General features: G+C 41.3%; 1 protein-coding gene across 14 annotated transcripts in view; it reads right to left on the bottom strand.

Annotated features, from left to right (window-relative positions):
* Positions 1-15,001, bottom strand: part of SASH1 (SAM and SH3 domain containing 1) — a 337,965-nt gene that overhangs the window by 64,844 nt on the left and 258,120 nt on the right. For all 14 annotated transcript variants that reach the window (XM_023254477.2, XM_023254482.2, XM_045058618.1 and 11 more), the window contains one exon: positions 8,015-8,116. In XM_023254477.2, coding sequence (XP_023110245.1) covers positions 8,015-8,116 — 102 coding nt within the window. The remainder of the gene's footprint in view (positions 1-8,014; positions 8,117-15,001) is intronic.

The following is a 15,001-nucleotide window of genomic DNA, read 5'->3' as shown; positions in this document are numbered from 1 at the left end:
GTGATCTCGAGGTGCATGGGTTCAAACCCTGCATCGGGCTCGGTGCTGACAGCTCAGAGCCTGGAGCCTGCCTCAGATCCTGTATCTCTCTCTCCCCTCCCCATTCACACTCTGTCTCTCTCTCCCCCAAAAATAAACATTAAAAAACAAAACAAAAAACAAACAAAAACCACAACTTCTCTCTCTTGAGAGACTTCACTAGGCGTGCTGCTCCGATGGGCTGAGTTTTATCTCCTGGACTCGAGCTCCAGGTCTAAAGAATCGTTACTTTTACCCTTCTAAAGAGAATTTTAATATGTTTTACTATCATTTCAGTTTCAAACTCACTTTTAGTGAAATTAAGAGTAGTAGTTCTTCCTGTGCGTTCCCGCCCAGCCAAATAAAAAACAAATTTATCGAAAGTATCCATAAAGATCTGAATAATCATCTGGAGGCCTTAAGTATGCATTAAAAGACCAGAATCAATAAGTTATTTTCAACATGGTGCCATTTAGAAAGATTTGGAAGAGTGGCCATTATTCTGCCACAGTGGAACACAGCACGGTATAAAGAATTGTGGGTATCTGTCCCAGGGATGCACCTATAAATGCCCTCTGGCCCGTTATTGGTGAGCCATGTTGCTCTTTCTCCCGATCGTATTACAAGTCAAGTGAGTGAAACTCTTCTGTGGAAGAAATAAAGTGCTGAAGCACACATCCAACCGACCCGTGTTCAAGCCCAGCTAACACCAACAAGCAGAACCATTTTCTGGCCCCAAATCCAAACTTACGTTGCCAATTAGCATTCTGTTAAGCTGAAACCCATATATGAAGAGTTAGGGGGAAAAAATGTCTCTAGGAAAAGAGATGCAAAGAAGACAAATAGGAACGCCACTAACAGCAGCCCGTTTGTTCAGAAATGTAAGCTACGTTTATGCTTGGAATCTCCCCTTTCTTCAATTTCCTTGTAAAACACAAGATAGGAGGGAAAAGATAGTATAAGGAAGTCAACCATTTTCATGGAAAAACCTTTACCTTACCTATAATGTCAACTCTAATTCTGTGGTATATGTGAATCTTCACGTAGTCTATTCATCCAATAAATATTCGCTCAGAGTCAGCAAAATATGAAAAGCATATGTTCTTATAATTGCTAGGAGTATTTAAAGGTGGGAGAAAATTTTGTAAATTCGACATGTGTTGTCATAAAAAAGAAAGTCTTCCTTAGGGTTCAGATTTCCCCAAGTGAGGAAGCTAATGATATTGATTTATATTTTCTTCTAATACCTTTGAAATATAAAAATAAAACTTCTGATACATTTTAACTTCTACACATTGCCTAGAAGTTCACCCTAGTAAGAGAAACATATTCAAAATAAACAGATTAAGATAGTCAACTGGGTGGCTCTGCTGGTTAAAGCATCTGCCTCTTGGTTTTGGCTCAGGTCATCTCATGGTTCGTGGGTTTGAGCCCCTTGTAGGGCTCTGTGCTGACAGCATGGAGCCTGCTTGAGGTTCTTTCTCTCTCTCTCTGCCCCTTCTCCACCCTCTCTCTCTTTCTCTGTCTCTCAAAACAAATAAATACACTTAAAAAAAAAAAAAAAGACAGCCAGGTTAAAAAAAAAAAAACAATTAAAAAAAAAATCTGGTTCAACCCATACTATCAGACTCTAAAAAGGAGCATCGATATGGGACGTCCCCTGAACGAGGACAGGTCAGTCTGTTCCTGAAGGGGCTGCCCCAAGTGCATGGGCTCTGTTTTCCCACCACATTCTGTGTTAAGTGATTGAATTGTTAACCTTTTCTTCGGCCGTAATGTAAATCAAGCCATTCAGCACAGGAACCGTTAAACAAGTCACTTTGTAGAATGCTGTCTCCTGGCTTTCGGCACATTATCTTTTAGAAAGTTCTAGTTTAGACTCAGGCTGTGGCCATCCCTCCTTTCAAAATATCAGACCCAAATCCTCTGGCTTGATGTTAGGCAGGTGAAATGACTCTGAAAAACCTAAGTAAAGCCTGCCTGGCAGTGAGGGACAAGTTTAGTTTGTAATTTTTAGGAAGCCCCCAAAAGATTTAATGGTCTTGCATTATATGTGAACCGAAACATCTCATACTGTGGGGATATTTTAGTTGCGACCTTAAAAGTCCTCAATCACTTAAAATAGTATTTTGTAAAATGTGGAAGAAGCGACCGCCTGACGTTGTCTCCGCTGCCCAATCTCTGGAGCTCGGTTCAACCACACGGCTCTCCCGTGCCTCAAGCCAGGTCAGCCGCAAAATCTATCCAAAGCCAGAATGAAAGGCTATAAAGAGACGCACACATGGATGGAAGGTGTTATTATACCTCAGCTGTAACATTATACCACTCTTTGCACAAATGCTTCCCAACTCAATTTCCCCCAGTGTAGATCAATTCTAAACCGATGGCTTGCTTTACCAAATAACTCACTTCACCCAACGTTTCACTACACTTGCTTCACCCTAGTCAAGAAGCTCCAGATACAGAAAGATAATTCCAGGCTTTTTCTGGAACACATGTCGTATCAAGAGAAACCAACAAAAGGGATGAAAATAAATGTCTGCAATGGACTCTAGGCGCTCTCGTGCCTCACTGTCCCCGTTGCTGCTTTAGTTTTTCCTCAACATCGTGTATTTTTTAAAATAACTTAAATAGCATCATAATTAAACAATTTACAATCTGACGTTTCTTGGAAAGACGTTTTACCGCAAATGTTTTCGTCAGTATGTAAGAACCAAATAGAGATCACCAACGCTTACCTACCGATTTGTAGAAACACAACAATTGTGATTTACTAAAACTTGTGCCTTGAGTAAAAAGCTATAAACCCCAGGAGGATGAAGAGCATGATTTCCTTGAACGTCGTCTTAACCGGAAGGTAAACTGAACCTCAAGGCATAAGGTTGAAGGCTTAAAATGAAACCTCTTAACAACCTTCCCCTCGCAAAAGAAAGTAAAATTTCTCAAAATAAAATAAAATAAACGTCCAGATATTTAACAGGGAGTCAAGTCAAGTACTCAACCAGCAACTTTTTTTTTTTTTAAACTCTAACACTCACAACAGAAGTTTGTTATTAATGAAAAACAGCAGAGAACGCATTCTCCTCTGGCAAAGAGAAAGCTATTTTTCACTTCCCCTGGTAACTATCTTTAGTACTTTACATTCTTGGAAACCAGGAATGTGAATATGGATTTATTGTGGAGCAACACTCAATTATCTCATGTCAGTTACGGGGGTGGGGAAGCCTATGAAATCAATGCAAATGAAATCCTAAAGCACGGCAGGCATCAATATAGGCATTGAGGTCTGGTGACAAAGGGCTTATGATCCCTGAAACTTTCATGGCCTGGACATTCCCGATTATGGCCAGTGGGCTATTTACATCTCAGTATGGAAAAGAATCAATGGAAAACTGAAAAGCCTTCGCCCTTGCACAAAAGATAATCAAAGCGCCTAAACCACCGCGGCTCGAGTAGGACACAGTGGGAATTATCTGAAATTAATTACTCTGCTATCAGGCGAACGTAGCATAATTGAGAAGGACTATTTTGGAAGGGGTTGCTTGCTGAGTCTCCATAAAAACACAGGACGTGGGGTAAGAGGGGCGAGCGTCACCTACATTAAGATTGCAATCAAGTTCAAGCAAACTTTAAACAAGTGGTGGTCAGCTGTAGGAACGAACAGGGTGACTGAAAATGGGTGTGGGTTGTTGGCACAAAGCTAGCTAGCAAAATATAAAATATACGGGGTAAATAAGAGCACTTCAGAAAACTCCATGGCCTGTCTCCACCTACCTCTGAGCAAAAAGTCACTCTAGAGCTTCTGGAAGACCGTACTAGAAATGGAGGGTGCACATGGTATTTCTGGCCCTCCATCCAAACAGAACAGGCTGGATTTATTTTTTGAGTCATCTACGAAGAAGCAGTTTGCTAAGATGCGAATAATGTAACTGCGTACATGACGTCTCAGGTCTGTGTGAGCACATGCGGGGGGTGATTTTTACCTCTACGCCACGGGGTAGACTCCGTTAGGGCAGGGCCTCGTCTCTCCCGCTTCTCTACCTTTGCAACCTGAATATCTAACCCTAAGCCTGGTATACAGCAAGCGCTTGGCAAGATGTCTCCTAAACGAACAAAGAAACGCTCAAGACAACGAATGTCCATCTTCTAAGACGAAGCCATTTTATTCCGACAATTTATACTAAGATGTTGGTTTTGATGTACCCGCTGAAGGGGATCCAAACAAAACAATGCCTAATGATGCTTTCCTAGGTGCTCGTTCAGGACCACTATAGTACTTCGTTTATATTAACTTTTTCCTAAACGAGACGAGCCTCCCTCCTTGCGGTCCAAGTGTGGGAGGTTTTCTATAGTCCTGCTTTTCCGACTGGATCATCTTATAACCTTCCCCCCCTTGACTCAGATGCTGTTAATCAGGGCAGTATGCAGGGAGCCTGATACTAAAGGACCCACTATGGACAACTGGGTCTTTGTGTTCTCCCCAAATTGGGTTTGAATCACATCAGTCCTGAGTTACTGTATTTATTCCTCATGATTCTTTGGGTTCATGATTTACATTTGTATCATGCTAGTCTTTAGGACTAGGGGATAGGAGACCCAAAAATGCACCCTGAAATCCACAAACACAGTTCTTTTGATCACTTCACAGTCCCAGGACACAATGCTGGCCAGCATATGATACGTTTATTACTACAAACGGTAACTTCTCAGTCTCTTTCACACAAAAGCAAACCAAGCAGGGCTTTCAAATTAATAATCCTCTGGGGGCTTTTTTTGTGTTTTGTTTTTTTTTTTTTTGGTTTGTTTTTTTAGCTGAGATGGAAATCTGGTGCTTGACTCAGGAAATCGGAGACAAGAAGGTAGCAGGAGGCTTATATTTACCTCTGATAAGCCATCATTTGCTGCTTAGATGCAAAGAAGCCGTAAAGACGGAGTCTGTGGTTATAGGACGGGAAACATGCTCTTAAGGCAGCCAGGAAAGATGAACGCTTAAATGCAACTTTGTTCACTAGTATTTCTCAAACACAAACACACCATATGAACTGGACACTGAGTCAGACACTCGCTGGAGACCCAAAGATAACATAGCGTGTCTTTCAAGGAGCTCACGATTCCCAAGGAGGTTAGAATGTGTCCAGTGAATTCTGATACTCCACGATAATGGTCAGGCTTCAGGTACGAAGCTAGTTTAACAAAAGCACAGAGTGGGAAGCAATAAAATATACTAAGGAGACTAAAGGAGGTTTCAGAGAGACTGAAGTTGGACTTTACTTTGAAGGACGCACAGATTTTTACCTGGGAAAATCTCAAGGAAGGTATTTTAGATAGAGGCAATTGCACGAGTTAAAGCGGAGTGTGTGAGGGGCGCGTGGGTGGCTCACTCGGTTGAGCATCTGACTTGGGCTCAGGTCATGATCTCGCAGTCGGTGAGTTCGAGCCCCGTGTCAGGCTCTGTGCTGACAGCTCGGAGCCTGGAGCCTGCTTTGGATTCTGTGTCTCCCTCTCTCTCTGCCCCTCTCCAGCTTGTGCTCGCTCTCTCTCTCTCTCTCTCTCTCTCTCTCTCAAAAATAAATAAAAAGCATTAAAAAAATTTTTTTTAAATACCATGAATAATAAAAGTCATCCAAATAAAAGAAGTAAAACTGTCTCCATTCACAAATGACATGATCCCATATGGAGAAACTCTCAAGATTCCATCACACAAAAACTGTTAAAGATAATGAATAAATTCTGTGGGGCACCTGAGTGGCTAAGTTGGTTAAGTGTCCAACTCTTGGTTTCGGCTCATATCATGATCTCACAGATCTGACTGCGCAGAGCCTGCTTGGGATTCTCTATCTCCCTCTCTCTCTGTCCCTCCCCTGCTTGCTTTCTCTCTCTCTAAAAAATAGGTGAATAAACTTTAATAAACAAACAAACTAATTCCACAAAGTTGCAGGCCACAAAATCAACATGTGAAAATCAGTTTTGTTTTTATACGAGAGCAATGAACAATGTGAAAAAGAAAATAAGGAAAACAATTTTACTTACGATTGCATCAAAAAATGATAAAATACTTAAAAATAAACTTAAGAAGGCAAGACATATACACTGAAAATTATAAAACATTGCTGAAAGAAATGAAAGAAGACAAATAAATGCAAAGATATCCTGTGTACATGGGTTGGAAAAACTTCATGTTACGATGACGATACCATCCAGATCAAGCTACAGACCCTACGCAATCCCCGTCAAAACCTCATGGCATCAAAAATAAATAAATAAATAAATAAATAAATAAATAAATAAATAAATAAATAAAACAAAAACAAAACAAAAATGAGTCTCACAGCATCTGTTGCAGAAATCGAAAAACCCATCCTAAAATTCACAATAAATCTCAAGGGAGCTGAGCAGCCAAAACAATCCGAAAAAGAAGAACCAAGCTGGAGACCTTGCACTTCGTGATTCCAAAACTTACTACAAAGTGACACTAATCAAAACAGTAGGATACCTACAAAGGACAGACATGTAAACCAACGGAGTAAAATCAGAGAGCCCAGAAATAAACCCCAGCATACGGTCGATTAATTCTTAAAAAGGACGCCAAGACCATTTAATGAGGAAAGAACAGTCTTTTCAACAAATGGTTCTGGGAAAACTGGGTTATCTACCTACAAAAGAAGGAAGTTGGACCCATATGTTAGATCATATATAAACATTAACTTTAAATGGGCCGAAGACCTAAACTTAAGAGCTGAAACTATAAAACTCTTAAAAGAAAATGGGAGAGGATGTGTGGGTGGCTCGCTCGATTAAGCATCCTACTCTTGGTGTCAGCTCAAGTCACGATCCCAGGGTCGTGGGATCGAACTCCGCATCGGGCTTCATGCTGGGTGTGGACACTATCAAGACAGTGAAAAAGGCAACCCCAAAATGAAAGAAACTATTTACACATCGTGCTTCTGATGAGAGATTAATAGCCAGAATATGCAAAGAACGCCTGTAATTCAACAGCCAACAATAAAACAACCCAATTCAAGAATGAGCAAAGAACTTGAATGGACATTTAAGGAATATATATATATACCTTCTCATTACCATTTTATACCCTTTAGGATAGCTATTAACAAAAAAGGGGGAAATTATAAGTGTTGGTGAGAAGTACAGAACTGGAACTTTCACACATTGCTGTCAGAAATATATAATGATTTAACCACTGTGGAAAACAGTAGAGTGGTTCCTTACAAAAGTAAACATATAATTAACATGTGATCTAGAAATTTTACTCCAAGAGACACACTGAAAAGAAGCGAAAGCCAGGACTCAGATATTTGTATACCAATGTTCACAGCACCATTTTTCACAACAGCCAAAAGGTAGAACACCCAAGTGTCAATCAGCAGATAAATGGATAAACGAAATGTGGTCTATCTATATGGTGGCATATTATTTATCCTTAGAGAAGGAATGAACTTCTGGCATGGGCCGCAAGGCGGATGAACCTTGAAAACATTACGCTACATGCAATAAACCCAACACAGAAGGACAAAGACTGCGATCCCATGTATATAAAGGACCTAGAATAGTCAAATTTCATAGGGATAAAAAGTAGAGTGGTGGTTTCCCAAAATGAGGGAAAGGGAGTTACTGTTTAACGACTATGGAATTTCTGTTTTGGATGATGGAAAAGTTCTGGAAGTAGATTTTGGTGATGACTGCACAGCATTCGTGCTTAATGCCACTTAACTGAATATTAATCGAACTGAAAGTGCTTAGAAGATTAAATGTTAAGTTACACAGAATTTACAACTAAAAAACAGAGCATGACTAGCACTGTTTGGACTGCAGGTAAGTCTATCAAGCAAAGAAAACTGAGTAATGTGTCAGGAGAGACACTTATCTTCAGATCTGGGTGGGACCTGGTAGATGCAGAAAGAAGTCCAAAGGCAGAAACTGCCTAAGATCTACTGTCTGGTAGAAGTGGTCGAGATGCTCAAAGAGACAGCAAACTTACGTTGCAGTTTGACGAGCCATCGAACGTCGGGTAGGAACCGTCTGGCCAGTCGGCAGGGTCCAAGGCCGCTGACTGCCGGTGCTGGGCCTCATACTCTTTGAGCTACAACAAGAGAAAATGAAAGATTGAAGTGAAAATAATGGCCAGGGCTGTCTACCAAGCAGCAGAGAGAATGTTCTGGGCACCTTCTTCATGCCACTGCTGGGGTCTCAGTGCCGGCCAAAGACGAGGTTCTCGAAACTGAGAGGGAAACGGGCGGCCTGCCCTGTGATTCTTCATCTACACCAACCTGACGGGCACAACTGACTCTTTGTATCCTGTGTTCTAAAAAGAACCTTGATTTTCACTCCAAGGTCCTCCAGCATCAACACTGATCTTTCTCAGTTCAATTATAAGTTCAAAAACAGAAATTGTCTGTAGGGTGGCCTCTGAATTACTTCTCTTTGTAGAAGACACAATGGGGTAGACTATGGACATTTTGATAAGACACAGGTGGAAGCCGGAAATGGACTTTCTAAAATCACTTGCTTTCCTTGTTCTAGACTGCTTCAAGTTACCAGTTACATGTTATCTATCACCTAACAAACATTATGGGCTTTATTGGAGAACCTTGTGGATGAGAGGAAAATAACCAACTATCTAGAATATGTTCAGAGACTAATCTAAAGTTTGGGTTTAGACACTAGGTTTCTACTTTCTGAAATAGAAAGACAAGTGAGATATTATAAGAAATTGGCAAATGTTAAGGCAACAGAATTCGATGAAAGGTCTTTTAGAATGGCAAATGTGAGAAGTTCCAAGTGTGTTTTCATAAAACATGTAGAAATTTAACTCTGCAACAAAATACACTGAAGTTGCCATTGTATTAAAATTCTATTACAAAGTAGTTTTTAGATACAAATTTAAGACACTGATTAAATCAGTTCCATAAATCAAGACACCAGAAAACCAGAAATGAATGATCTGACCTAATAGCCCAGGAGATGGTAACATGACTGTCTTCAACCTACAGGAGCTACACAGATGTAGCAAAGTCATCATGTTGACGATATCCCTCGAGGGAAAAGCAACTTTCTGAAGTATCACTCCTACCAGGAAATTCTTTTCTGTGCATACTTGTGACAGGAGACAGACTGGGGAAGGCAGATCATAGTGATTAATTGGCTGCAGAACCAATCGGGAACCCCTGGGCCAATTACGTAACTCCTCCGTGCCTCAGTTTGAAAATGAGGATGACAGAAAACTATCTCACGAAACAACTACCACAATCACTTAATACAACAAAACTCTTAGCACACCGAACGCATGCAACAGACTCAGTATGAGCATAGTATTATCACCACCCTTGTGGTTTCAGATCAAAGAGAACTCAAAGTTCACATCAACTCCAAGAGTGTGAGCTTTTGCTCTTTGCTAATATCATTTTAATACATTTTAGTACATTTAATATCATTTTAGTACATTAGGGGCATTATTTTTACTCTAATCTTTATAGTACATTTATGTAGGAGAATGCTCTTTCCTGGGGCTCCTGGGTGGCTCAGTCGGTTAAGTGTCCAACTTCGGCTGAGGTCATGATCTCACAATTTGTGGTTCAAGCCCCACATCGGGCTCTGTGCTGACAGCTCAGAGCCTGGAGCCTGCTTCGGATTCTGTGTCTCCCTCTCTCTCTGCCCCTCTCCCACATTACAAAAAATTAAAAAATAAAATTCTATGTTTTAGAGTTATAAAACAGGATCTCTAAAAAACAATTTTAAGTGCATTTTACAAGGGGAAAACCTAACCTGATTTTATATACATATATATATAAATGTGTGTGTGTGTATATGTATGTATGTGTGTGTGTGTGTGTGTGTGTATATATATATATATATAAAACTACTCTTTTATATTCCACTTTGCTCCCAAAGAAGCTCTGGCTTAAATATAACTTCATGGAAGAAAGACAACTGATTTCATTTGAGAACTTAGATCTTTTAAAGCAAATGTATAGTTTTAAAACAATGACAGAAGTCTGTGTGTGCACGTGTGTGTGTGTGTGTGTGTGTGCACGTGTATGTGTGTGTGTGTGCACGTGCGTGTGTCTGTCTCAGGAGGAAATACTCCTTTCACATCCTATTTTCTTAAGTCCCATAGTTTGCTCATACTTGAAGTCTAGGACATGATTCCTAGAGGGATGGCCACCTTTAGTAGGTTAATGCTTACTCTATTTTTAAAACCTTTGAGGAGATACTAAAATGTCCCATTTCTACAAGAAAAGAACATTTATATTATATCTAATCTAAATCCCCTCCAGCTGCAATTTAACTTCATTTCCTTTTATTCTGTCCTCAGTAGAGATTAAAACAAAATAAAACAAAACACTCTTCAGTACATCCTGAAGAGTTGTTGTTTAATCATCCTTCATATACTTGGGAGACAGTGATTAAGTTCTTTTCTGCTTCTTCTCGGAGATAAATCTTTACCATTTTTCACCCATGGGATCTATTTTAAAAACCCCATAATCATTTTGTTGTTTTCCTATGGATTCTCTCCATAAGCCTCTGTCATTGTCCAAATCCCTGTGACTGATCACAGTTGCTGCTGCAAGGAAATAATTAAATAATATATATAGGTTCCCAGTTTATAAGTGTGAGCTCTGGTATACCAGATGCCCAGACTCTGTTGACAAAACTGTTCATCACTTCCCCAGTTACTGTGGATTTGGGCTCACATCTACACCCTATAATTCTCTCTGGAGAACTCTCCGTGGTCGACAGGATTCATTTCCCAGAGGTATCTAGAAGGCTGCCTCCTCCTCCCCAATCAGCTTTAAGCCTCTCTTTCTCTGGCAGGACAACTTTACAAGGCAATTCACCTTCCAGGGCTCCCTACTCCCTAGGGGATGGTTCTGAAGCTAGATTTCTCCTAAAATCGCATCTCTGTCCAGATTTTTCCTCTGGCTCTTCTGCTACCTTCCCTCACTTAGCGGCAGTCAAGTCAGCAACAAACATTGAACCCCCCCCCACACTTTTTTTTTAATAAACCCCAAAGACTTTATTTAGGACTTTCACACAGATATGACCTTATGGAAACAGCCACATGTTTTCCAGATGCATAAATATGTAATATTTAGTAACTGGATCAAGTTACATGAGTAGCCTTTTGTACTGATAATTATATTTTAGGAAATATGATTATTAAATCATGGTTACGGGTCTCCCTCAATTTCCTATGGATAGTGCTTCCAGGTAAAATGTCAAAGGACATATTTTTCTACGACATAGCTCCATCATGCTGAGCATTATTGTTCCAAAGCAAGAGAGTTCTCTTCTAGCCAAAACTTTAGAACTGAGTTTATTCCCTACCCACCCATCCTCACACACCACAAAAAGTACCCGATAAATGAATAGCCTGTGGATTCCAAGTATCTCAGAACTATCCCAAGATGTGAAAACCCTGAACTTACTTACCAAGAGTTACGTATGCTTTTAAAATTAGCACCTGGGTGGCACCTGGGTGGCTCAGTTGGTTAAGTGTCCAACTTCGGCCCAGGTCATGATCTCACAGTTTATGGGTTTGAGCCCTGCATTGGTTCTGTGCTGATGGCTCAGAGCCTGGAGCCTGCTTCCGATTCTGTGTCTCCCTCTCTCTCTGTCCCTCCCCCACTCACACTCTGTCTCTTTCCCCTTCAAAAAAATATATATTTTTTTTAAAAATTAGCACCTGGAAGTTGTATTATATAGAATATGCTAATTACCTAGACCCCTCCCAATTTTTTTTTTTACTAATAAGCTTGACTTCTCTAAAGCATATGTAGTAAGTATCCACCACAAAACTATTAGAAAATGTTTGAAGTGCCGTTAGATTTGATGGAACTATTCAGTTCACAAAATATAAAAACCCTAAGTTAAGCCACTGTTTAAATTACACATTCAAAAAAATATACAGAGTTGTTTCATAAAGGTCATTCTCTTCAAATGCTGCTTTGCGGCTTACAGTGGTATTTCACATATTAATTCCTTGTAGCCTTTTTCATTTTGATCTCAGTTGGTATCGACAACTGGGATTTTCAGGTGTGTGAATCATGGCTGTATATAAAACATCCATCAATGAGATCAAATTCATATAAACAAAGCATAACGGACCAACCTGTCTTTGACATTACACAAAATGCTCCCAATACAAGGATGTACCGGGGGATACTCCCAGCTCCAAACAGCTCACAGGCAAATTTCTCTCCTAATCCTGGGTTGTCCCCTCAGGGGTAACATTTAGACGTTCTACCCACGGGTCTTAAGGTGTCTGATTGACAGTGAGAGAAACCTACACCCAATGTCCTGAAGGACCATTCTCATCGAGAGGTTCAAGTCAAAGGGTTTTCTTTTAATACCACGACCAAGTAAATTTAGCTCCTTGACCTGGTCATTAAAGAGGCAGATCCTTTCCACAGACTGTTATCTGCTCTAAATAACGTGTTGCTTCAAGTGTGCTGTCTCTGGCCAAGGCAGCAGCCCATCCAGGCACTAGTAGCTGAAGACGTATGCTGCCCTATCGAGGGCAGGCCAAAGGGCTTCCCCGCTACTTCATCGTCTGGCAAAGGACACCCATCTTAGCGTGCAGAATCTCGTAAAGTTTGGAGAACGTCATCGGTTTTGTTCTTCACCAAAACCTGTGCTTCTGGATCGCCTTACAGAAAATAGTTTTGACCTCTTGATGGAGCTCTGCCCCGAGATTCGGCAAGGCTGCCCACCTGCGAACAGACGGACGGCACGGCTAAATCCTCCACCCCAATCCACACACCGCCGTGTCACCTTCGCGTGGCGTTAACGTCTGATTTCCTTTCCTGTAAACAGTGGCTAGTTGGTAAAATGACCGGCTCGGACAGAGCTTCGAATTAACTTTTCTCTCCAACTTTGAAAATATTCCTTTGTTGCTTTTCAAACTGGAGACATGTGCCACCTAGTCTACGGGCCTCCCACCCTGAACGCACCCGATCTCGGTGCCTGATCTCGGAAGCCAAGCAGGGTCAGGCCTGATTATTACTTGCATGGGAGAAATGTGCTACCTAAAACTGACCATGTTAAGGCCGCTTTTTAGAAAGTTTGTATTTATTTTGAGAGAGAGAAAGAGAGAGTGCACGCGTGTGCGCACACATGAGCGGGGGAGGAGCAGAGAGAGAATCCCAAGCAGGCTCCACTGTCCGCGTGGAACCTGATGTGGGACTCGAACCCCCGAACTGTGAGATCATGACCTGAGCCAGAATCAAGAATCAGAACCTCAACCAACGGAGCCACCCAGGCGGCCCAAGGCCACTTTTAATATTTTCTTCTGCTCCAGGAAAACTGGATTAGGTACATCGCATGCAACTCCCTTTCCAAACATAGGCGTGGCCAGACGACTGTAGACATCGTCTGCATTCTCATCTTCATTTTTAGGATTAAAAGGGCAAGGCGAGCGGCATTTCTCCCCAGAAGGAAACATCTCGCCTGTCGCGGTAACACTAAATGCAGGTTCGAGTTTCTCACATGCATCTTCTAGGCATCCAGTTGGATATTTCCCCAAATGCCACGCCATGTTCAAGGAACGGAACTGGAAAGAAAATACACGGAGGACTCTGTGTCTCCGCTGGCAGCTGGGCCAGGTGGCCAGAGGGGTGGTGGAGGAGGGAGACCGGGCTGAGTGTGAAAGGGGATCTGCAGCAAGGACAAGGGGTTGGCACCTGTCATCTGTTCCATCGCTGGCCCAGCACTACTTTGGTCCACCAGGGACACTGCAGGCCGAGGTCACCTCCAGTTTTTCGAGTCGACGGAGCAAGAGAAGTCAGCAGATGGGCGTCTGAAGGTGGCCTTGGCCTTCAGGCCTCCTGCTACACCCAGTCCCACCTCCCATTCCTTTCAAGTGCTTTTTCTCCCCCCCCATAATTGTCTCAGCAATAAATTAACGTTTTTTTTTTCTTTTAAACTGTTGAGGTTTAGAGTCAGGTACACTAAATTAAATTGAGGGTTCCTGTCACAGTTTCAAGGTTTCAGGTCTTTAAGATTCTACTTCGTGGTCTAGTCTTAACACATTAAATGGTTCCTTGGTGACTTAAAAGTTTTCGTTTGTTTCTAAACCTGCCGAATTTATCACTGTCTACACAGCACCAAACCAGCTGATCAAAGTGGAAACCCAAGAGTCCATCAGTCAGTTGGTTTGGCAACAACCAAGTAGGAAATCTCTTAATAACTGTGACCTCAGTAACAAATGCTACCCCAGTCCCCTAAGGGTTAATTAGGTTCTTTTAGTGCTCTATTTAACTCTGAGCAAAAAGTGTGTGCCACACGAAACTGTAATTAATATCTACTTAGAAATAAAAGGAAGCAAAAGTTTAAGGTAGACCTAAAGCTTAACTTTTAGGTTATTCAAAGTTTCATTTGTGATAGTCTCTTACGGAACCGACGTTTGCAATGGTTGTCCTATATTAAATTTTACTCGGCTTTTTATGTACTAATTTTTTGTCCTTATTACGTTCTTATCAATCTTTTGATGAGGCTTGTGAATTTTGCCATGGCATTCAGAGAGTCATTTTCCTCGTTAAAGTGGTCCACAGCTCAAAACTATTTGCCATTCATTTATTCGTGTAGTCGCTGAAGATGGAAATCAAAACTTACAACATGGAATGCTTGTATTAAGTAAAGAGAGTGGAATCAGTATTTTATCCGATAACATAGGTACCTGATGACCGCCACCAAAGTATCATCAAAACGCTATTTTCATCTATTCCTGTACCCTCTGAGGCACCGGTTTTAGTCTCCTACAGCTGCGATAACAAACTGCCATAGAACAGGTGGCTTAAAAGTAACAGAAATTCCTCATCATTCTGGAGGCTAGAAAGTCCCAGATCAAGGGGATGGCAGATTTAATGTGTGGTAAGGACCTGCTTCCTGGTTCACAGATAGCAATGTTCTCACCATGGGTCTTCACATGGGGGAAGGGGTGTGGGAACTCTCTGGGGCCTCTTTTATA

Source organism: Felis catus, chromosome B2 (genome assembly GCF_018350175.1).
Source record: "Felis catus isolate Fca126 chromosome B2, F.catus_Fca126_mat1.0, whole genome shotgun sequence".
NCBI classification, from domain to species: Eukaryota; Metazoa; Chordata; class Mammalia; order Carnivora; family Felidae; genus Felis; species Felis catus.
This window is presented reverse-complemented; position numbering and strand designations above follow the sequence as displayed.